The sequence below is a fragment of the Mesoplodon densirostris genome, chromosome 2 (assembly GCF_025265405.1).
Source record: "Mesoplodon densirostris isolate mMesDen1 chromosome 2, mMesDen1 primary haplotype, whole genome shotgun sequence".
Classification (NCBI taxonomy): Eukaryota; Metazoa; Chordata; class Mammalia; order Artiodactyla; family Ziphiidae; genus Mesoplodon; species Mesoplodon densirostris.
Window position 1 is genome coordinate 124846612 of NC_082662.1, and position 24593 is coordinate 124871204.

The following is a 24593-nucleotide window of genomic DNA, read 5'->3' on the forward strand; positions in this document are numbered from 1 at the left end:
TTATGACCCCAAACTGTGGAGATAATGTCCTGTGATTTCAACTGGCTGGCCCCAAGTGGACTTAAAACTGGTGACACTGGGAAGGTCAATTAAGAACTGAAACTCCTGAACCATCACGAAGTAAATAACAAAATGCCTCAACCATTGCTTTTGCTTTCTCCTAAAAAGAAGTTAAGGGATCACAAGACCATGATTTACTAGTTTGCTTTGCAGGAACACACAGATCAATCACATTCACCAATGACAGACACAACGAGTCCCAAGACAGTGCTGGGAAGTCTGCAATTGAAGTCTTACAGGAAAGCTGAAATCATAAAGACGCCCTCCCCTTTACTTGTTTTTTTAAAAACCCTGCACCCCTGGCCAGCCAGCAAGATGGATTTGAGACGAGTCTAGGTCTCCCATCTTTGGGGTTGGTGCCTCCTTGACTAATACAAGTTTCTCTGCTCCAAACTCCACCATTTCAGTTTGGCCTCACTGTGCGTCGGGCAAACGAACTTGGGTTTGACAACAATATTGTTCTTTTCTTTATTTTTAGGAAGACGATCAAATGCTTCGACCATTTGTACACCAGCAGTCACAAATGTTAAAGGACTTTGGGGACCTACTTGAATCCAGCTTGTAGAAACTGAAAAATGATGTTGCTCTTATAGTGAAAAAGAAGAGAGAATGTTTATTGCATATGGAATAGTGAGGATACACCAACTGAAAACATTTGAGCTTTGAGTTGTAAAGATTATCTGTGCAGCTAGTAAGCTTAATTAACTTGGCTCTCAGAGCTGAATTGTGGACTCAACCTAGTCAACCCATTTCCCACTCACTCAACCTATTATACCACTTTTAAGCAAAACTCTTCTTCAATTTGATTTAAAATCATGTAAAAATGAATCCATAACCAGGGTGAAGGTGAGGTGGGAAATATGAAAGGTGAATGGTCAGCCCTCTGAGCTCTGGGATTGAATGCCTGGGGCTGAATCCATCACTAATCAATTGTGTGGTTTGGGGAAAACGACTTCCCCTCTCTAAGTCTCTTTCCTTATCTGTTACAGGGGAATGGTAACAGTACTTACTGCAGATGGTTAACAAATATAAAAGAATATAAAGAACTTAGAATGTGCTTGGCACACAGAAGGAATTGATAAACAACTGCTGTTAATATTTTCAAGATCAACAGCTCCAAACTTCAAATAAAAGCTCTTTTGATAAGTTTCTTGCTGTCTCACCTAGAGAATGGTTATTTCATGCCCCTCATTTTGTATCATTGTTCTGAACAAATTTGATATTCTACCTCCACTTATTTTCTGTCTTCATAGGTTTATTTGAAATAGGTTCAATTCATTAAGCATCGTTAGTGCCTGTACTGTGGGACCCATTCAGTGCAAGGGCCTGGGGTGGCAGAGATTAAGATTTACTATGACATCTGCTGGGAATTAGTCAATCTCGAAGAGATCTTGATTCCACAAAGAACTGATTGATGAGTCTTAGTTAAGGACCCACGGGCACTGAGTGCTCTGGGGAAAGGCTTGTAAAGAAAACTTTTGCGGCCTCAGACAGACTAACAATAGCAGCAATAACAGAGACTTGTCCACTGCTTACTGTGTGCCAGGCACTAATTTAAGTGCTAAACATCTGTGAGCTCATTTAATTTTCACCATAATTCTATGAATTTGGCCCTATTACTTTCCCCATTTTGAGGCTTTAAGGTTAAAAAAACGAGGCTTGTCCAGGCCACTCTAAGCAGTGGGCTGACTCTGGGACTGCATTCCTAACCAAAGGCCTGGGGTCTTAATATGCAGGACTGTCCCAAGGAGCAGTTTGACTGATTTGCATAAGAACAGGAAGGAGGCAATAGAGGTGACAACTCCAATACTTGCTCCCTAAAATATAAAGTTAGGGGCACTGAAACTCTACTGGCAGGAGACGCTATCAAGGGCTCCAAGAGGAGTCTCCCTGGGAAGGCAGAGGCATCTGGGCTGGTGACTTCAGCTTACTACCAGGACCCAAGGTCTTATGGGAGGGGCTTGGGTTTTGCCTGTAGCTCAGGTCCTGGCTGAATGTATGCACATGAACTAAAAAATAACCTGTAACCTTGGAGCCCAAGTGTGGAGCTCCATGTTGGTGATGGCAGGGACAAGAGTCAGCAAAGCATCACAGAATCCAGGAAAGCCTTTGTCCTTGAGGCAGGATAGCAGTGAGGCCATGGGAAGCAGGAACGACTTCTACCTCTTGGACTGAGACTTAAAGTTCTTGGACAATTTGCTTGAGGCAAGTAAATATACTTTCTGCAAGTGAGCAGGTGGAGCCTTGGAGGGTTAGAAAGAATATCAGGATGAGACACTTGTAACTCAAGCTGGAGGACAGGGTCACACAGGTGGTCATATATCAGCATCAACACTAGAGCACAACACAGTACACGTTGCAAAAGCGGAAAGATGCACATGGAGTCTCACCCAGTAGCTCCCAAGTGCAGATCTAAGCCACGGATTCCTAGGGCCCAACTGTCACACCTCCCGAATGCAAACTGCTGGGGTCCGCTGGGGAACCTATATTGTTTGTGGTTCGGATATGCAGCTAGTCATGAGATCTCTTGCTCCTGTCCATCTTCCTGATTTTAGAGATGATAAAACCTCTTCTAAGGCCTCACAAATTAGTGCACAGCTGAGACCCGATTCGACCAGCCCTGGGCAGAGGAAGCAAAGTTAGGATGGACAGTACTATGACCAAGGATCTCCCTCTTCAAGTTAAACAGACCCTCTCTTCTGTACAGGCAGCACAGACGGACCTCCCAACATGAATAAGATTCCTATCAATGTCATGCCTCTCACTGTAGAGTAGAAATTCCATGAAGGCAATGGCTGTCCTCTTTACATAATGAATGAAACAGAATACTTATGTGTGTTTATTATATGCTTATTACAAAAGGAAAAGTCCTTTGCCTTATTTTTGGGCTTCAGTGGAAACCTGGTTAAAATATAAAAAGTAAATTAGAGAAAAATTTTGCTTAGGCAGTGAAAATCAATAGAAACGTACCAGCTATATCCTTAAACCTAAGGCACACAGGTACAGAACCAGGGAAAATGAATGATAAGCCCAATTGTTAGCAGTACACAGACCACTTATGAAGCACATTTCTACCACTACTCAAATACACAGGCACGTCCAAACACAGAACCACTGTTCAATTGACAATCCTTTATTATTAAACTTAGGTAAGAGTCCAAAATCAGTCAGTGTGGATGGGTGAAAAAGTAGGCTAAAATAGCAAAAACTGCAGTTTCATTTGGCAAAGGCCTACACTATGCAGAGAAATTCATGGGGAAGTGACATCCCATTCAATATCATGGCAAGGAAACGAGCAGTTGCCGTCTTACATGACCACCAGCCTGGGCGTGTCAGCCACACAGAGAGAGCCACCCATCCCACCCTCTGATCTTCCAGCTCACTTAAAAAACTGACCTTGAATTCTTCAATGAAAACGTCAGTCAAATATTAATTTTTTCTCACAAGCAATAAAATCACAAAAATCAGCTAAGATTTGAAATTTAGGGTAAGCTAGTACAATTCCCTGCTTTTACTGTATACATATTTTAGATTTGACAATCTTTTCCTCATATAGTCAGACAGGCTTATAGAAGAATTTCAAATATCAAATTAAAAAGCTGTTAATTCATGCATTTTATGACTTCGGTTAATTATTCAAATGTTTAGACTTCAGAGCTGCTAACGACACTAAATTCAATGCCACGTTGGTTGAGTCTCTCAATCAACTTTGTTCTGGAGAAAGCTGCTCCAGGAGTGAAGACCCCACCCCTGTAAGACAATAACAAGATGAAACAGTGCACAAAGCCCAGCTCCAGCCCTTTCCTCTGCTAGTGTGATTTACTGGAGGACTAGCTATCGAATCAATGCAGAGCTTATGAAAACCTGATTCTTGATTCCATCATGGACTGCTTTTGGTTCCATTCCTAAAATCAGCCAAATGAGCAAGTAGCTATTATTCAAGAGTAAATTAGTACCCAGCAAACCCGTCGAGGTTGGTTCAGTGACTAATGAGACTGTTTCCATAATACTGGTGTGTGTGTTGGAAGGGGCACACTGAGGGTTATTAACCCAAGTAACAGCTGCTGTTTATTAAGTCAGCCCTTAGACTCAGGAGGACTAAATATGCACATGGGCAAAATAAATTTAGGTAATCAATTATTACTAAAGCAAAAACAAGACAATTTGGGTGAAAAAGAAGTTTCTTTAAATGTAATGGGTAACATTTAGAAAATGCTAAATATTTTCAAAGAGTATACAAATATTTGAAGAAAATTTAATTAAGTTTCACTTTATATAATTTTTAGGTTTATTACTTACTACTGTTTCAGGTCAGACCTAAATTTATTTGTTTCTAAGCCTGCAGGCCTATGCTCATTTGTAAAGTTGGCCTACTTTTAGGGTAACAGCTATATGCTTCAGAAAGATAGTTCACTTGATACTTTTCTAGCCAGGATGCCATGAATCAACTCATGCTTGGGGTCAAGGCTCCCACTGCCAGCTGGGTATCATTCAGCATGGATTAGGAGCTCCTGCCAATAACATTTAACTACAGGGACCTTTTTTTGAGTAGCTGACTTTGGATCTGAGTTATTTTCAGGAGGAACTGAAGCATGGCTCTCAAACTTTTCTGTCTCCTCTCATTTACTTCTGCACTGTTCCTAGAGGCCAATAAGGAACTGTCCTTCTCACAATATTAAGTTTACCTCTGTCTTTGGATCAAAGGTACTGTAAATGCTTATGTACAAACCCAATGCCTGAAAACTGAACCAAGATAAGCTAAAATACAACATAAATGAAAAAGATATCTTCAAATTTGAAGAAAACCAGACTTACGCCTTAGGAAGATCAGAGGCGTCAGTTAGTAGAGTTATGGCTGCCTGGACCATGGCTATGGGGGTAGCCACATAGCCAGCTTCTGCAGATAACAGGTGATGAAAGAAAAAGAACGTATTCATAAAATATGCATTCAACAACACCCAAAAATCAAATGGTAGATTTTATATCTAAGTATCAGTGTACAGAATTTCCTCAATAAATACTCTGTTCATGTAATAACAAAAATAACAACATTTATATAGTACTTATTAAGTGTTAGGAACTGTATTAATAAGTGCTTTAAATCCATTAAACTCATTTAATTCTCCTAACAATCTAGGCTAGTATTATTTTATACTGATTTTACAGATGAGGAAACTGAGGCATAGAGAGGTTAAGAGACTCATTCAAATTCACAAAGTTAGGTAGTGGTTGAGACAGAATCACATGCAGGTAGCCGGCTCAAGTCCACACTCTTACCAATAATCCTAGGTTTCTTGTTTCTCTATTCATACACTACACTGATCTTTATCAATCAAATACACCAAACTTCACTTGTAAAAAAAGACTCCATTTCTTAAAGAACAACTAACTCTCAAAGAAGTCTAACTTTAAGAAGTAACTTTAAAAGAAGTCTATAAACAAGGAGAACATTAGTGTTTATATTCATGTTAAATAAGAACATAGCTTTTCTTAAAAACCCAAGTGGAAATTTGAAAAAAAGGCAAGATGCAAAGATATCTTTGCTATTGGGCTTGATTAAAACTGCACAATAGACCCCCTGTGATCTATTAGGAATGATGGTAATTAAACTTATACTATAATTCACAAGTGGGATTGTCTCTGTACAGTTCTCTAAAATCTACAGCATAAGTTATTGAATGTTTTGGAGTGATAGTTCTTTTTAACAATCTATCAAAACTTTTACCTTGCCCAGAAAAATGCACATGTGCACACACTTTACAAACAATGTCAGGGGTGGTCCAGACTCCAAAGAAAGCTTGGATCACAGCTTTGATTATGTTATAACTACACTGCTTTAAAGTGACCCTTGACTATAAGAATAGAACAGATAAATATCAATCAGCCCCTTGTCTTCTTAATATTAAAAATTCCATTCAGAATTACTGAATCATACTGAAAGAAAAAAAAAACAGATAGAGGGACACAACAATAAAATTGAATGATACCAATAATTCCAATCCTTCTTTTAACAGAATTATTTATCATTATTACTTAAATAATTTGTGCAAATTTATTTCTAAAACAAATAAACTTTAAAAAGAAACTGTTGTAATAGCACACCACTTTATAGCTTAAGACAATGTAAAACTCCCAAGCATTCTTAAGTCACATATGAAATACCTGGTCCTTTCACCTGAGTACAAATTCTGATATTTGGTTTGTTCTTATCAGGACCAAAGCCTTGGCTGTATCCTTGACCAAAAAATGTCAACGTAAATGATGAGGCATCAATCTGAGGAAAAGAAAGTAAAGGGTTTATTAAATAAATATGTCATTTCCTCCTTGAACACAATAAAACCTACTAATATACTTCATATAAGACATTTTCAATAAATAAAAAAATCAATATTCTATCTGCCAGAATATCCTGTCATCCTTTACTTAAGCATGGAGCAAAAAATAATTATTTGAAGAACAACAAGTTTTGCTGACTGGAGTGATGTTGAGAGGAGGGAGGTAGTGAGGAATAAAGCTGATATAAAGATGAGTCTTAGGTTGTGGCTGAAAGAAGAACAGCACCACCAGAATAGGCAGTTTCAGAGGAAAAGCTGGAGGTAGTTTTTACTTTAGGATAGAATATGGTACTCTGGCTTTAGATATCTGTTTGAGGTGACAAGACAAAAACAGTCAACAAGTAATGGCAGTATGGGCCTAGGGTATAGATATAAAATTGCTCCACTTAGAAGTGTAAAAATTTGATTCAAAAATTAAATTATAGAAGATCTATCCAAGCATCTGTCACAATCATTAAATTTAGAAATAAAATAACAAAGCCATGGTGAATAAATTTTTATTAAGTATCAACCAAGGGTCAGACACTATGTTAGGTCCTGAGACATAAATAAAGTATTAATAAAATTAAAAGAAAAAGAAAAGGCATTCCTGGAGCTTACAGTTTAGTGTGTGTGGAAATATATACATATATACACACACACACACATACACACATAAGAGATCTAATAACAATATGAGACATGAATTAGAAGTGCAGGACTAGTTTAGCAGAGAGCATTATTAAGTTTACTGAAGAAGAGGTGAGGGTTTTGAATTGTGTGTGTGTACGCGCATGTGCGCGCGTGCGCATGCACACACACACACACATTCTAATAGAGAAGTTTATTACATAGAAAAGTAAGGTGAGTACCAGAAAGGAGAAACCATTATTTAAAGGCAAAACCAGACAAGGATGCCACAAGAAAAGAAAATGACAGCCAATATCACTGATGAACGTTAAGTGCAAGAATCCTCAACAAAATATTAGCAAACTGAATTCAACAATGTATTAAAAGGACTGTATACCATGATCAAGTGGGATTTAGTTTAGGGATGCAAGGATGGTTCAACATCCATGAATGAGTCAATGTGATATACCACATTAACAAAATAAAGGATAAAAATCTATGATCATCTCAAATGCAGAAAAAGCATTTGACAAAATTCAACATCCATTTATGATAAAAAGTCTCAGCAAAGTGGGTATATAGAGGGGATATACTTCAACATAATAAAGGCCATATATGACAACCCATTGCTAACATCATACTCAATGGTGAAAAGCTGAAAGCTTTTCTTCTATGGTCAGGAACAAGACAAGAGTGCCCACTCTTGTCGACAGTATTCAACATGGTATTGGAAGTTCTATCCAGAGCAGTTAGGCAAGAAAATGAAATAAAAGGTATCCAAATTGGAAAGGAAGAAGTAATACCATCATTATTTGCAGCTGACATGATGTTATGTATAGAAAACCCTAAAGATTCCATCAAAAAATCAGAACTAAAATGAATTCAGTAAAGTCATGGGATACAAAATCAACACCCCAAACTCTGTTTCATTTCTATACATTAATGAACTATCAGAAAGAAATATTAAGAAAGCAATCCCGTTTACAAAGGCATCAAAAAGAATAAAACATCCAGGAATAAATACAGCCAAGGAGGTGAAAGACCTACATGCTGAAAACTACAAGACATTAACAAAAGAAATTGAAGAAGACCCAAATAAATGGAAAGACAGTCCATGATCATGGATTGAAAGAATATCATTATAATGTGCACACTACCCAAAGCAATCTACAGATTCAATGCAATCCCTATCAAAATACCAATGGCATATTTCACAGAACTAGAACAATAAATCCTAAAGTCTACATAAAACCAGAAAAGACTCCAAATAGGCAAAGAAATATTTGCAAGAAGAATGAAGCTGGAGGTACCATGCTCCCTGATTTCAAACAATATTACAATGCTATAGTAATTAAAACAGTATGGTATTGGCATAAAAACAGGCACATAGAACAACATAACAGCACAGAGAACCCAGACATAAACCCACACATATGTGGTCAATTAATTTATGACAAAGGAGCCAAGAATATTCAATGGGGAAAGGACAGTCTCTTCAACAGATGGTGTTGAAAAAATGTAACTGGACTGCTTCTTACACCATACACAAAAATTAACTCACAATGGATTAGAGACGAATATAAGACCTGAAACCATACATCTCCTAGAAGAAAACATAGGCAGTAAGTTCCTTGACATAGGTATTAAAGATGCTTTTTCTGAACTTGACACCAGAAACAAAAGCAAAAATAAACAAGTAAGATTATATCAAAGTAAAACGCTTCTGTGCAGCAAAGGCAACCATGAACAAAATGAAAAGGCAACCCACTAAATGGGAGAAAATATTACAAATCACATATCTGATAAGTGGCTATTACCCCCAAAATATAAAGAACTCATACAACTCACTAGCAAAAACCAAACACTCGAACTGAAAAATGGGCAGAAGATCGGAAGACATTTTTCCAAAGAAGACATACAGATGGCCAATAGGTGCATGAAAAGATACTCTGCATCATTAATCATGAGGGAAATGCACATCAAACCACAATGAGATATCACCTCACACCTGTCAGAATGGCTACCATCAAAAAACTAGAAATAGAGGAATGACCAAGATGGTGGAGTTTAGGAAGTCCCTGGACACACCAAAATTATAACTATGTACAGAGCAACTATCAATGAGAACAACCTGAAGACTAGCAGAAAAGATTTTCAACAACTAAAGATATAAAGAAGAAACCACAACAAGATGGGTAGGAGAAGCAGAGATGCAGTGTAGGCAAGACCCAAACTCCTAGGTAGGCAACCCCCAAATGGGAGGATAATCACAATTACAGGCATTCCCCCCAGGGAGCGAGGGGTCTGAGCCTCACACTGGGCTCTCCCCAGCCCGGGGGTCCTGTACCAGGAAAACAAGCCCCCAGAACATCTGGCTTTGAAGGCTAGCAGGGCTTGCATACAGAGAGCTGGAGGGCCATAGGAAACAGATTCCACTCTTAAAGGACTCACACAAAATCTCACATGCTCTGAAATCCAATGCAGAGGTAGTAATATGAAAGGAGCCCAGGTCAACCCACTTGCTGGTCTTGGAGAGCCTTCCAGGGAGGCAGAAGGGAACTGGGACTCCCTCTGGGGACAGAGATGCTAATGGGAGCCATTTGGGGGCACCTGTTCTGCCATGAGGACACTGGTGCTGGCAAGCACCATTTTGGGGTCCTCCCTCTATCTCATTAGCACCAGGTGCTTCCCTGCCCAGTAGCAGATCAATAACAGCCTTGGGACTCCCTGGGTCCTGCAGCCAGATATGTTGGGACCCAGTACTGCTCATCCCAGGGGGGTGGCACCAGCCTGAGCCCCCTGGATACCTGGCGCAGCATGCCATGACTTGGCTACACCTCCTATCAGGCTGGTACCAGCCCAGAACCTCCAGGGCCCTGCAGCCAGCCTCTCCAGGACCAGGCCATGCCCACCAGAGGGGCAGTAGCCTCGGCATGAGGCAGGGCCTGGCAGCCATCTGGGGGCCAGCTCTGCCTACTAGTGTGCCCACAGTAGTCAGAAATGCCCATACAGCCCACATAGGGGGCACCTCTACAGCATATAGCTCCAGTGACCAGGGGGGAGTATGCTGCTAGGCCCCACTGAAAGTCTCCTACAGGAGGCCATTCTCCAGGATTGCAAAATGTAACTGACTTACTTAATATCATACACAGAAATAAAAAACAGAGACAGAGGCAAAAGGAGGCAACAGAGGAATGTGTTCCCAAAAAGAACAAAATAAAACACCAGAAGAACTAAGATAAGTGGAGATGAGCAATCTACTTGATAAAGAGTTCAAGATAATGGTCATAAAGGTACTCAAAGATGCTTGGGAGAAGAACGGATGCACACAGTGAGAAGTCTAACAAAGAGTTTGAAAATATAAATAAGAACCAAACATAGCTGAAGAATGTAATAACTGAAATAAAAAATACATGAGAAGAAATCAACAGATTAAAGATACAGAACAGATCAGTAAACTGAGAGTAGTGGAAATCATCCAAGCTGAACAGAAAAGACAACGTTTAAAAATGAGAACAGTTAAAGATACCTCTAAGTCCTAATGTACTAATTTACTAATATTTGCATTACAGGGGTACCAGAAGGAGAAGAGAGAGAAAGGGGGAGAACTTATCTGAAGAAAAAATAGCTGAAAACCTCTCTAACTTAGAGGAAACAGACATCCAAGCCCAGAAAACACAGAGAGTTCCAAACAAGATGAACCCAAAGATATCTACACCAAGACATACTGTGATTAAGATGGTAAAAATTAAAGATGAAGAGAGACTCCTAAAAGCAGAAAGAGAAAAGCAACCAGTTATGTACAAGGTAACTCCTGTGAGGCTATCAGCTGACTTTTCAGCATAAACTTTGCCAGGAAGAAGGGAGTGGCATGACATATTTTAAAGTAATGAAAGGAAAAAACCTACAACCAAGAATACTCTACCCAGCAAGGCTATCATTCAGATTTAAAGAGAAGTTTTACAGACAAGCAAAAAAGCTAAAAGAGTTCAGCACCACTAAACAGGCTTTACAAGAAACATTAAAGGGACCTTTCTAAGTGGAAAAGAAAAGACTACAACAAGAAATATAAAAATTATGAAAGGAAAAATCTCATTGGTAAAGGCAAATATATAGTAAAGGTAGTAGACCAACTACTTGTAAAGCTAGCAGAAAAGTTAAAGGACAAAAGTAGTAAAATCACCTATTTTTACAGTACGTAGTTAAGGGATACACAAAATAAAAAGATATAAAATATGATTTCAAAAACATTAACGTGGGGCTTCCCTGGTGGTGCAGTGGTTGAGAGTCTGCCTGCCAATGCAGGGGACACGGGTTCGTGCCCCAGTCCAGGAAGATCCCACATGCCACGGAGCGGCTAGGCCCATGAGCCATGGCCGCTGAGCCTGTGCGTCCGGAGCCTGTGCTCTGCAACAGGAGAGGCCACAGCAGTGAGAGGCCCATGTACCACAAAAACAAACAAACAAACAAAAAAACAAAAAACATTAACATGGGGTGGGGGGGAGTAAAAATGCAGGGTTGTTAGAAATGTGTTCGAACTTAAAGAGATCAGTAACTTATAATAATCACAAATATATACAGATTGCTATATATAAACCTTATGGTAACCCCAAACCAAAAATCTATAATAGATACACACACACAAAAAAGAAAGAGATACAAACATAACACTAAAGATAGTCATCAAATTACATGGGAAGAGATAAAAAGAAGAAAGAATAAAAAAACTACAAAAACAACCAGAAAACAATTAACAAAATGGTAGTAAGTACATACCTATCAATAATTACAGTAAATGTAAATGGACTAAATGCTCTACTCAAAAGATGCAGAGTGACTGAATGGATACATAAACAAGACCCATATATATGCTACCTACAAGAGACTCACTTCAGATATAAAGACACACATAGAGTGAAAGTGAGGGAATGGAAAACGGTACTCCATGTGAAATAAAATGAAAAGAAAGCCAGAGTAGCAATACTTATATTAGAGAAAATAGACTTTAAAACCAAGACTATAACAAGAGATAAAGATGGATATTACTAAGTAGAAAGGGACCAATCCAACAGGAGGATATAACAACAACCCAACATAGGAGTACCTAAATACATAAAGCAAATCTTAACAAACATACAAGGAGAAATTGACAGTAACAATCATAGTAGGGGACTTTAACACCTCACTAACATCAATGAACAGATCACACACACAGAAAATCAATAAGGAAATGCTGGCCTTAAATGACATATTAGACTAGATGAACTTAATAGATATATACAAAGCAATCCATCCAAAAGCAGCAGAATACACATTCTTTCCAAGTGCACACGGACACTCTCCAGTATAGATCACATGCTAGGCCACAGAATAAGCCTTGGTAAATTTAAGAAAATTGAAATCATATCAAGCATCTTTTCCAGCCACAACACTATGAAACCAGAAATCAACTATAAGGAAAAACTGCAAAAATCAAACATGTGGAGGATAAACAACATGCTACTAAACAACAAATGGCTTAATGAAGAAAGAGGATATCAAAAAAATACCTGGAGACACATGAAAATGGAAACACAACAATCCAAAATCTATAGGACAAAGGAAAAGCAGTTCTAAGGGGGAAGCTTACAGCATTACAAGCCAACCTCAGGAAACAAACAAACAAAATTCAAGTAAATAACCTAACTTTACACCTAAAGGAACTAGAAAAATAAGAACAAACAAGACTTAAAGTTAGTAGAAGGAAAGAAATCATAAAGATCAGGGCAGAAATAAGTGAAAGAGAGGTTACAACAACAGTAGAAAAGATCAATGAAACTAAGAGCTGATTCTTTGGATAGATAAACAAAATCGATAAACTTTTAGCCAGACTCATCAAGAAAGAAAGAGAGCTCAAATAAATAAAATCAGAACTGAAAAAGTAGAAGTTACAATTGACATCACAGAAACACAAGGGATCATAAAAGATTTCTGAAACAACTGCATGTGAATAAAATGAACAATATAGAAGAAATGGATGAATTCCTAGAAATGTACAATCTCCCAAGATGGAATCAAGAAGAAATAGAAAATATAAACAGACTGGTTACCAGGAATGAAACTGAATCAGTAATTTAAAAACCCCTCAACTCCCAATAAACAGAAGTCCAGTACCAGAAGGCTTCACAGGTGAAGCCTACCAAACATTTAAAGAAGAGTTAATGCCTAACCTTCTCAAACTATCCCAAAAAAATGCAGAGGAAGAAATGCTTCCAAAGTCAGGCAAGGGGTAGGGGTGGAAGAAATCAATGAACTGGATATTTTTTTTAGATTAAATAAATTGAATAAAAAATAAAGAAAAAGATAGGAGCTTTTCAGTACATTTATCAAAATTAGGTAACTATTATTTAAAAGTAGCAATAGATTCATCTACTCATGTATGCCCAAGGTCATATGCTGTCAAAGGCCAATACCAAAGAAGATGAATTCCAAATAAAAATAGGAGAAAGCCAAGTTGGATAAGTTTCACAAAAGAAACCAAGTGGACTTCCTTGGTGCAAAGATATTTGGCAGCTTTCTCAGGCATGACCACTTTTCCTTACCATTTCCCTCACTTCATCCTACAACATGTAGCCTTATAAATGCCTGAGCATTACATTATAAATTGTAAGTGAGTTCATGAGATCCAAGCAGAGATTATCTTAATAGGATGAAAAAAATAAAATAATAAGATGGCATCCAGGCCTTTCAAGGCCTCATTCATTGTTCACTATACACTAAATCTCCCAGAATTAGTGTTGGCAAGTAGAGAAGAAAGGAAAAGAGGAAACAAAAAGGGAGAGAAGTTATTTATTTTTTCTGTCCAAACATGTCTAAGTGAGAGGATAACTTTTCCAGGCTACCTGAACTGTAGTCCATCTCTTGTGAAGACTGATTCCACCAAAAAAAAAAAAAAGTGAATTGTATTCTGTAATTTGCTTAAATGGAGAGAATAAGTAAGCAGGACAATGCCTTGTCCTGAAATTATCTTACCTACCTAATAGATATATTTCTGGCTAAGTTAATTAATTGCACTGTGGTTTATATACCTCAGGCTCTTGTGAATTAGTTACAGTGAGTAACCAATTCTTCTGGTCGTGATAAAACTGAACAGTGTTAAGAACCCATATAATGATTAGTAAGTTTCAGCACTGGAATCAGGACCATTGTAAGCTCTTCCTTCTTTTCACACTTGCACTGCTCCTACACCAGTGGTTCCTAATTTTTAACTCAAGAACCCCTTTCAGGAGAAAAAGTCGAGAAGGGATGCAGTAGCATGGTGGATCGCAGTCTAACATGGCTAGAACATAAAACTGAAGAGGAACAGGGTGGCATTAACGTGTCAGTGGTGTGAAGAAAGTCATACACACAGGCTGTACTTGTCTCCTCCCCTGCCTGAGGCACACATGCTATCTGATCGTAACTCTCTCAGGCTTGACATATTCAGTGTGAGACAATTTTCAACAGTCTCTAGGATGCTACTACCAATTAATCAGAGTTGGCATAAAAAAAAAAAAGCCTATCTGCTATCCAGGTCTAGCTCACGAAGGGCCTCACATCTGCAGAGATGGACTTCAGTCACTGGTGCTCTAGGAGTGTGAACCAAAATAACCCAAACCTCACCAAGAACCTTCCTACCTCCACATCAGTGATTCACAACCTTGGCAGTGCATTAACATTACTGGGGAGTTTTCAAAAAGCCCAGTGCCCAGGCCACATTCCACACCAATCAAACCCCCATCTCTGGTCATCTGTTTTGGGCTCTCTCCCAAAGCTGAGAACCACTGAACTATCCTTCAAGGCCCCACTCCACACCTACTGAATCAGAATGTCCAGATGCCAGGGTCAAAACATGTATTTGAAAAAACCTCCCTGGGTGATTCTGATATATAAAGTCCCAGCTGTAAGAGTCATTGCCAAAGCAACAAGCCAGGGAAGTATTTTAAAGGTGATAACAGGGTCAGATTTTATTGTTTATTGTAGTTAATTTACAGTATTGTTAGTTTCAGGTGTACAGAAAAGTGATTTAGTTATACATGTATATATATATATATATATATATATATATATATATATATATATATATATATATATATTTTCACATTTTTTCCATTATAGGTTATTACAAGATATTGAACATAGTTCCTTGTGTTATACAGTAAATCCATGTTGCTTATCTATTTTATGTATAGTCGTTTGTAGCTGTTAATCCCCTTCTCCTAATTTATTCGCCCTTTCCCCTTTGGTAACCATAAATTTGTCCTCTATCTCTGAGTCTGTTTCTGTTTTGTATATAGATTCATTTGTATCAATTTTTAGACTCCACATATAAGTGATATCATATAATATTTGTCTTTCTCTGGCTGACTTACTTCACTTAGTATGGTATTCTCTAGGTCCATCCACGTTGATGCAAACGGCAATATTTCATTCTTTTTTTATGTCTGAGTAATATACACCACATCTCCTCAAACCAATTGTCTGTTGACGGGCACTTGGGTTGTTTCCATGTCTTGGCTATTGTAAATAGTGCTGCTATGAACACTGGGGTGCATTTATCTTTCTGAATTAGAGTTTTCCTCTTTTCTGGATATATGCCCAGGAGTGGGATTGCTGGATCATATGGTAGCTCTATTTTTAGTTTTTTAAGGAATCTCCATACTGTTTTCCATAGTGGCTGTACCAATTTACATTCCCACCAACAGTGTAGAAGGCTTCTCTTTCCTCCACACCTTCTCCAGCATTTATTATTTGTAGACTTTTTGATGATAGCCATTCTGACTGGTGTGAGGTGACAGCTCATTGTGGTTTTGTCATTTCTCTAATAGTTAGTGATGTTGAGCATCTTTTCATGTGCTTCTTGGCCACATGCATGTCTTCTTTGGAGAAATGTCTATTTAGATCTTCTGACCATTTTTTAATTGGATTTTTAAAAATATTGAGTTGTATGAACTGTTTGTATATTTTGGACATTAACCCATTTGGCTGCATTGTTTGCAAATGTTTTCTCCCAGTCCATAGGTTGTCTTTTCGTTTTGCTGTGCATAAAGTTTTAAGTTTAATTAGGTCCCATTTGTTTACTTTTGCTTTTATTTCTTTTGCCTTGGAATACAGATCTAAGAAAATATTGCTATGATTTATGTCCAAGAATGTTTTGCCCAGGTTCTCCTGTAGAAGTTTTATGGTATCGTGTCTTACATTTAGGTCTTTAAACCATTTTGAGTTTATTTTTGTATATGGTGTGAGGGAGTGTTCTGATTCCACTGACACATGAAGTTGTCCAGCTTTCCCAATACCACCTGCTGAAGAGACTGTCTTTTCTCCATTGTATATTCTTGCCTCTTTTGTCAAAGATTAATTGCCTATAGGTGTGTGGTTTTATTTCTGGGCTCTCTATTCTGTTCCATTGACCTAACTGTCTGTTTTTGTGCCAATACCACGCTGTTTTGATTATGATAGCTTTGTAGTATTGTCTGAAGTCTAGAAGGGTTATGCCTCCAGCTTTGTTCTTTTTCCTCAGGACTGCTTTGGCAGTTCTGCATCTTTTGTGGTTCCATATTAATTTTAGGATTATTCGTTCCAGTTCTGTTAAAAATGTCATGGGTAATTTGATAGGTATGACGTTAAATCTGTAGATTTCTTTGGATAGTATGGCCATTTTAACAATATTACTTCTTCCAGTCCAAGAGCATGGGCTAGCTTTCCATTTCTTTGAATCATCTTCAATTTCCTTTATCAATGTTTTACAGTTTTCATCATATAGGTCTTTCACCACTTTGGTTAAGTTTATTCCTAGTTTTTTTTTTGATGAGATTTTAAACAGGATTTTTTTTTTTACTTTTTCTTTCTGATATTTCATTGTTAGTGTAATGGACTGCAACAGATTTCTGTATATTAATCTTGTATCCTGTTACCTTGCTGAATTCATTTATTAGTTCCAATAGTTTTTGTGTGCAGTCTTTAGGGTTCCCTATATAGGGTATCATGTCATCTGCAATTTTACCTCTTCCCTTCCAATTTGGATATCTTTTATTTCTTTTTCTTGTCTGACTGCAGTGGCTAGGACTTCCAATACAATGTTGAACAGAAGTGATGAGAGTGGGCATCATCTGTCTTGTTCCTGAATTTAGTGGGAAGGCTTTCAGCTTTTCACTGTTTAGTTTTTTTTTTTTTTTTTTTTTTTGGTGGTACGCGGGCCTCTCACTGTTGTGGCCTCTCCCATTGCGAAGCACAGGCTCCGGACGCACAGGCTCAGCGGCCATGGCTCACAGGCCCAGCCGCTCCGCGGCATGTGGGATCCCCCCAGACCGGGGCACGAACCCGTGTCCCCTGCACCGGCAGGTGGACTCTAAACCACTGCGCCTCCAGGGAAGACCCACTGTTTAGTTTTATGTTGCCTATGCGTTTGTGGTAAATGGCTTTTATTATGTTGAGATAAGTTCCCTCTATACCCACTTTGGTGAGAGATTTTATCATGAATGGATGTTGAATTTTATCAAATGCTTTTTCTACATCTATTGAGATGATCCTATGATTTTTGTCTTCTCTTTTGTTAATGTGGTGTATCACACCGATTGATTTGCATATGTCGAACCATCCTTGGGAACAGGGTCAGGTTTGCATCATAGATTTCTTATACAGCAGTGGGAAGATGAATTAGAAAGGAATCATAGGAAGGCTATGAATAGTTCAGCTGAAAGATAAGGGCCTGCACTATTAACAGAGTGAAAAGACAACCCCACAGACTGGGAGAAAATATTTGCAAATCACATATCTGATAAGAGATTGACATACAGAATATATATAGAGCCCCTCGAACTCAACAATACAGTACAAAAATGGGCAAACAACATGAATAGACATTTCTCTAAAGAAGATATACAAATAAGCCAATAAGCAGCACATGGAAAGAAGTTCAACATCACTAATCATTTAGGGAACTGCAAATCAAAACCATAATGAGAGATCACCTCACAACTATTAGGATGGCTACTATTAAAAAAAAAAAAGGAAATAGCAAGCATTGGTAAGGATGTGGAGAAATTGGAACCTTTGTGCACAGTTGGTGGGAATGTAAAATGGTGCAGCTACAGTGGAAAATAGTTTGTTGGTTCCTAAAAAATTTAAAAATAGAATTACCACAGGATCCAACAATTGAATTTCTGGGAATATACCCAAAAGAACTGAAAGAAGTGTCTTGAAGAGATATCTGCACACCCAATTTCATAAAGGCATTATTCAAAATAGACAAAAATAGAAGTAACCCAAGTGTCTACGGACAGATGAATGGATAAGCAAAATATGGGATATACAATCAGCCCTCCATATTCATGATTTCTGTGTCCACAGACTCATCCAATGTCAAATCCAAATTATTTGGGAAAAAACTTCCAGAAATTTCCAAAGAGCAAAACTTGAATTTGTCTCATGCCACCAACTATTAACAAACCATTTACAATTATTTACACAGTATTTACATATGTATTATAAAGTAATCTATAGATGATTTAAAGAATACAGGACAATGTCTATAAGTTATATGCAAATACTATGCTATTTTATATAAGGGACTTGAGCATCATGGATTTTGGTACCTGTGGGGCATCCTGGAACCAATCCTCTGAAGATATTGAGAAACAACCCTATATACAATGGAATATTATTTGGCCTCAAAAGAAAGGAAATTCTGACACATGCTACAACATGGATGAACTCTGAGGACATTATCCTATGTAAAATAAGCTGATCACAGAAGGACAAATTCTGCATGATTCCACTCATTATGTTCTAGTGTGGTCAAACTCATAGACACAAAGTAGAACTGTGTTTGCCAGGAACTGGGGAAAAAGGGGAAAGGAGAGTTATTTTTTAATGGGTATAGAGTTTCAGTTTTGCAAGATAAACAATTCTGGAAATGGATGGTGGTGATGGTTGTATAATAATATGAAAGTACTTGATACCACTGAACACTTAAAAATGGTTAAGATGGGGAATTTTATGTCATGTGTATTTTACCACAATTAGAAGGAAGAGAGAGAGAGAGAGAAGAGAAGGGAAGAGGGATAAGAGCCTGAACTAAGGTAGCTGTGATGGATTTGGAGAAAAATCTAGAATGATGCCTACGTTCAGGACTGGGCAGATGACAGTGCCACCAACTGAGATGGGAAATACAGAAGGAAGGAGAGGGTTCGGTGGAAAGAAGTTTAAATTTTACACATGAAATCTGAAGTGCCTGAAGCAGTTATATTGAGGATACCAGACAGATGGTAATTCAACTTATCTACCATGGGGATCCAGGATGTGTGAAAGAGGAAAGGGAAGGGAAGCTTGGGGGAGGGGGAGAGAGGACGTAAAAAAGGAGGAGATAATGAAGGAGAAAAATTGAAGAGTAAAAATATTTGAAATCTCTATGAAGTAAAATATAATTTCTGGAGCCAGATAGCTGGGTTCTCATCCTAACTTGGCCATTTACTCACTATAGGACTTTGGCAAATTTCTTAGCCTCTCTGTGACTCATTTTCCTCATTTTCCTTTGTAAAATGGAGATAACACCTCAAGGAGTGTTCAAAAAGACTGAGTAATCTAATTTATGTAAAGAACATAAAAGAGTGTGTGAAACACAGTAAGTGCTTCATCAGGTCTTAGCTGTTATTTTCACTATACTGAGGAAAAGTAAAAATGAAATAAAGAAAAGTATTATTTTAGAGACCTGAATACAAAGGAAAGGGTTACCTGTTTTTGTGTTGGACCTTGTTTTGAAAAATGACCAAAGGAGAAGAGCCATGGGAACTAAAGGAAATAAAAAAACCTTTAGTGATATTTTCAAAAATTCATGGAAAATACTTCTAAAGGTCTAATTTCATAGAAATATTACTTACTTTTATGAGGAGTTGCCTTCCAATGCCAAACTTCACAAAGAATAAAAAGAAAAGTCCAGCAAACATCAGCTTAAGAACAGAGGTGACACCTCCCACAGTTATATAAGCAGCATACTGAACCTAGATGAAGAACATAAAGTCAGGATATTACTCCCTACTTTCTTAGACCAGGTAATACAAGCACGATAGCTACTAATAACTTACTCTATAGTCATAAATATTGAACAAAAGCAGTTTCCATTTTATGAATGTGTTATGTTCCAAAAGCTTGTCCAGAAATCAGACACTGGGAGGACATTTTTAAAAAGAAATTATTAAAATGGGCAGAAGGCCTAAATAGACATTTTCCAAAGAAGATATACAGACTGCCAACAAACACATGAAAGGATGCTCAACATCACTAATCATTAGAGAAACGCAAATCAAAACTACAATGAGGTATCACCTCACACCGGTCAGAATGGCCATCATCAAAAAATCTACAAACATGGGCTTCCCTGGTGGCGCAGTGGTTGAGAGTCCACCTGCCGATGCAGGGGACACGGGTTCGTGCCCCGGTCCGGGAAGATCCTACATGCCGCAGAGCGGCTAGGCCCGTGAACCATGGCCGCTGAGCCTGCGCGTCCGGAGCATGTGCTCTGCAACAGGAGAGGCCACAACAGTGAGAGGCCCGTGTACCGCAAAAAAAATAAAATAAAATAAAAATCTACAAACAATAAATGCTGGAGAGGGTGTGGAGAAAAGAGAACCCTCTTGCACTGTTGGTGGGAATGTAAATTGATACAGCCACTATAGAGAACAGTATGGAGGTCCCTTAAAAAACTAAAAATAGAACTACCATATGACCCAACTGGGCATATACCCTGAGAAAACCATAATTCAAAAGTAGTCATGTACCACAATGTTCATTGCAGCTCTATTTACAATAGCCAGGACATGGAATCAACCAAAATGTCCATCAACAGATGAATGGATAAAGAAAATGTGGCACATATATACAATGGAATATTACTCAGCCATAAAAAGAAACGAAATTGAGTTATTTGTAGTGAGGTGGATGGACCTAGAGTCTGTCATACAGAATGAAGTAAGTCAGAAAGAGAAAAAAAATACTGTATGCTAACACATATATATGGAATCCAAAAAAAAAAAAAAGGGTTCTGAAGAACCTAGGGGCAGGACAGGAATAAAGACGCAGATGTAGAGAATGGACATGAGGACACGGGGAGGGGGAAGGGTAAGCTGAGACAAAGTGAGAGAGTGGCATGGAGCTATACACACTACCAAATGTAAAACAGATAGCTAGTAGGAAGCAGCCGCATAGCACAGGGAGATCAGCTCGGTGCTTTGTGTCCACCTAGAAGGGTGGGATAGGGAGGGTGGGAGGGAAAAGCAAGAGGGAGGAGATATGGGGATATATGTATATGTGTAGCTGATTCACTTTGTTATACAGCAGAAACTAACACACCATGGTAAAGCAATTATACTCCAATAAAGATGTTAAAAAAAAAAAACTGTTGCAAAATGTAATCAGCTCCCCCTACTTGAACACACAAGTCCACATAATCTATATAGAAAAAGTCCATAACAATATACCTGAGTTTAACAATTATACATTATAGAGTGTAGACTCTACTTACAATCTCTTCTATAAGAAAATACATTTTTTTTTTTAAACTTGAGATAGTTTCCTCTTCAAGTCTCAGCAGTGGGAATAATTACTTCCCTCACCAAATGGAGTAGGATAGTTCTCTAGAGGTAGCAAGGAGATAAGAGAGAAGAACCTAGACACCTGTATAAGCAACAGAAAGAGTATCCTAGCAGCTGAAACTCTCAACAGGACTGTTGGGTGTTTACAATACCAGGATTTCCTATATTGAACTTGCTGCTATTGTGTTACATTAAAAAGGTATTCAGAAGGTCAGATTTGAATTATGGGAGAAGGCTATTACCACCCCCATAAAATGCAAAATGTTCTACACTACTAATTCTTTATGCTTCCAGAAACTGAAACATGCACTATTTTAGCTCTTTCTTTTTTTGCTTTATAAACATAAAAATCCTACATTAAAATGATAGGGGAACTGAAACAAACATAGAATACTCTTTAGTAAAAAATAAATCATATACACTTACAGGTGATTGCTCTAAATTTTCGTGCAAGTAACGCTGAGTCCGCTTCACAACAGATACATCCGCTCCCAAGAAAGGAATGGAATAACTGTTGAGTTCTCTGCAGTAAGAAATTGGCCACCTGCAAGACAGAAGTATGTTGCATCTTCTCCATTTACAGTGACCACAACTTTAACTGGTAAATTTCTGAATAAAAACCTTAACTCTTCTTGAGGCAATTAATAATAACAGTAAAGATGGCAGATCTGCTCTTAATTAAAATTTACTTCAGTATTTGTCCTTTGTTCTCTACACCTGCACCCAAACAAGTGACAAGTTGGAACAATGTAGTATTCTTCACACCGTGGGCACTTAACACATATAGTTTAACCATGTTTTATACCCCATCAATTTCCCTAGATAATGATAAAAAGAACACTCATTTCAACAAACGCTGAGTTTAGAGTTCTCACATATAAATACTATTAATAGGTTGATTAATATACATAAGATCATCACATTTTTACTGCATGAAATTTAATTGATGTTTAATTCTGATATTGATAGTGAAGTCATAAAACTGACTTTTTCCAGAATTTTCTCAGAGTCCAAATGTATTATTATATATGAAGTAATTAAACTTAGGGTAACATATTAATTATATTTTATTTATCTTTGAAAACAATCCTGAACTCACTATAAAAGTCTCCAGGCTTTTCTTAGTAGTATATGTTATTAACAGTCAGATAAACAACAATATGGTTAGATAAACTGAAGAATAGATTTTGAGATAATATACCTTCTTTTCAATTTTGGACCAACAATTGGGACAGGCTTCAAATTGGACTCATTTCGTAGTTTTTTCAAATTACTCTGATCTCCAAAACCATAAACTGCTGACTTCCAGGTACCATCATGAATGCATGACCCCTAACAAAATAATTCAAGAGTTAAAGCAACTTGTCTTAGAACTGACACAATATTGTAAATTAACTATACTCCAATAAAATTAAAATATTAGAAGAAACATGTCTTAAGGGATAATTATTAAAATGTAAAACCAAGTAATTTATAATTGATACAAAGAACATTTCACCTCTATTTGAGCAAGGCATAATCCCTTATTTAATAATCTTGCGATAAATTTTTATAACTGGCTAGGCAGCAGTAAAACTCATTAGTTTGATCACATTCACTATTTACACTCTATATGTTATATATTTACAAACATATGCCCTTTCTTCTTTCCTCCTACCATTATTTATGCTTTTTTAATAAGTCTCATTTCATCATTTTCACTCAACTATTTATCACTGATTGCTTTAAGCAGAAAAAAAAGAAACACTAAAACCATCAGAAGATTCAGGTTTTCATATAACAGCTTTGATGAAACTGAAAGGTAAAGAGACACCAACCTAATTTCTATTTCGGTACAGATTAATTTCTTCTGTTTGTTAAAACTAAATTAGAGTTAAAAGTCTTAAGAGTTTGATTTGTGAAACTATCCTCAATCTGCACCTAGCCAATTTGACCTACTTGCAAAGATTTCCAAAAATCAGGAGAAAATAGTTTTTTTAAAAACGTTAAGAGTATCTTCTCATACAAGTAAGCCATCAAAAAGGCAAAAACTACATTCCATTTTAAAAACCTTTTATTTGTTGAAAAATAGAAAGAAAAGTGCACAAGACACAAAAGTATAATTTAATATAATTATGAAGCTAACATCTATGTAAACCCAGAAGGCCCTCCTTCTGTCCTGCCTTTGTGGTAATCAAGAAAACTCCTTGCTTTTTTAAGAGTTTTACCACCTAAGTATTCATTTCTAAACGATGCAGTGAGTTTTGCCTGTTTCTAAATTTTACAGAAATGGAACCATACAATGTATATTCCTTGAGTTTGGCTTCTTTTGCTCAAAATTGTGATGTTAGGATTCATCATGTGTTAGAAGGACCTCCTACTCTGCTGTTGACCTTCCATTTTCTTAATGGTGTCTTGTGATATAAAAAGACATACTCAATTTAAAATTTTAAATGCATTCCACTTTTTTTTTATATTTAATGCCTTCCGTGTCTTTTTCAAGCAGTCATTCCCTGTACAACATGGTGACTATAGTTTATATTATATAGAAAATTAGAAATTTGCCAGGAAAGATGATTTTAAAAGTTCTTAGGACTTCCCTGGTAGTGCAGTGATTAAGAATCTGCCTGTCAATGCAGGGGACATGGATTCAATCCCTGGTCTAGGAAGATTCCACATGCCGCGGAGCAACTTAAGCCTGTGCACCAAAACTACTGAGCCTGTGCTCTAGAGCCCGTGAGCCACAACTACTGAGCCCGTGAGCCACACTACTGAAGCCCATGCACCTAGAGCCCATGCTCCTCAACAGAAGAAGCCACCACAATGAGAAGCCCACGCACTCCAACAAAGAGTAGCCCCCGCTCGACACAACTAGAGAAAGCCCGCATGCAGCAACAAAGACCCAACACAGCCAAAGATAAATAAATAAATAAATAAATAATTTAAAACTGTTTATATGCTTAAAAAATAAACATATAAAGAGCTGCTGATAATCAGATTCCAA

General features: G+C 37.6%; 1 protein-coding gene across 1 annotated transcript in view; it reads right to left on the bottom strand.

Annotated features, from left to right (window-relative positions):
• Positions 1–3177: 3177 nt before the first annotated feature.
• Positions 3178–24593, bottom strand: part of SCCPDH (saccharopine dehydrogenase (putative)) — a 38911-nt gene continuing 17495 nt past the window's right edge. The window contains 7 exon segments of the mRNA XM_060090870.1: positions 3178–3810; positions 4876–4957; positions 6223–6334; positions 19755–19811; positions 19901–20020; positions 22037–22154; positions 22812–22942. Coding sequence (XP_059946853.1) covers positions 3705–3810; positions 4876–4957; positions 6223–6334; positions 19755–19811; positions 19901–20020; positions 22037–22154; positions 22812–22942 — 726 coding nt within the window. The 3' untranslated portion in view covers positions 3178–3704.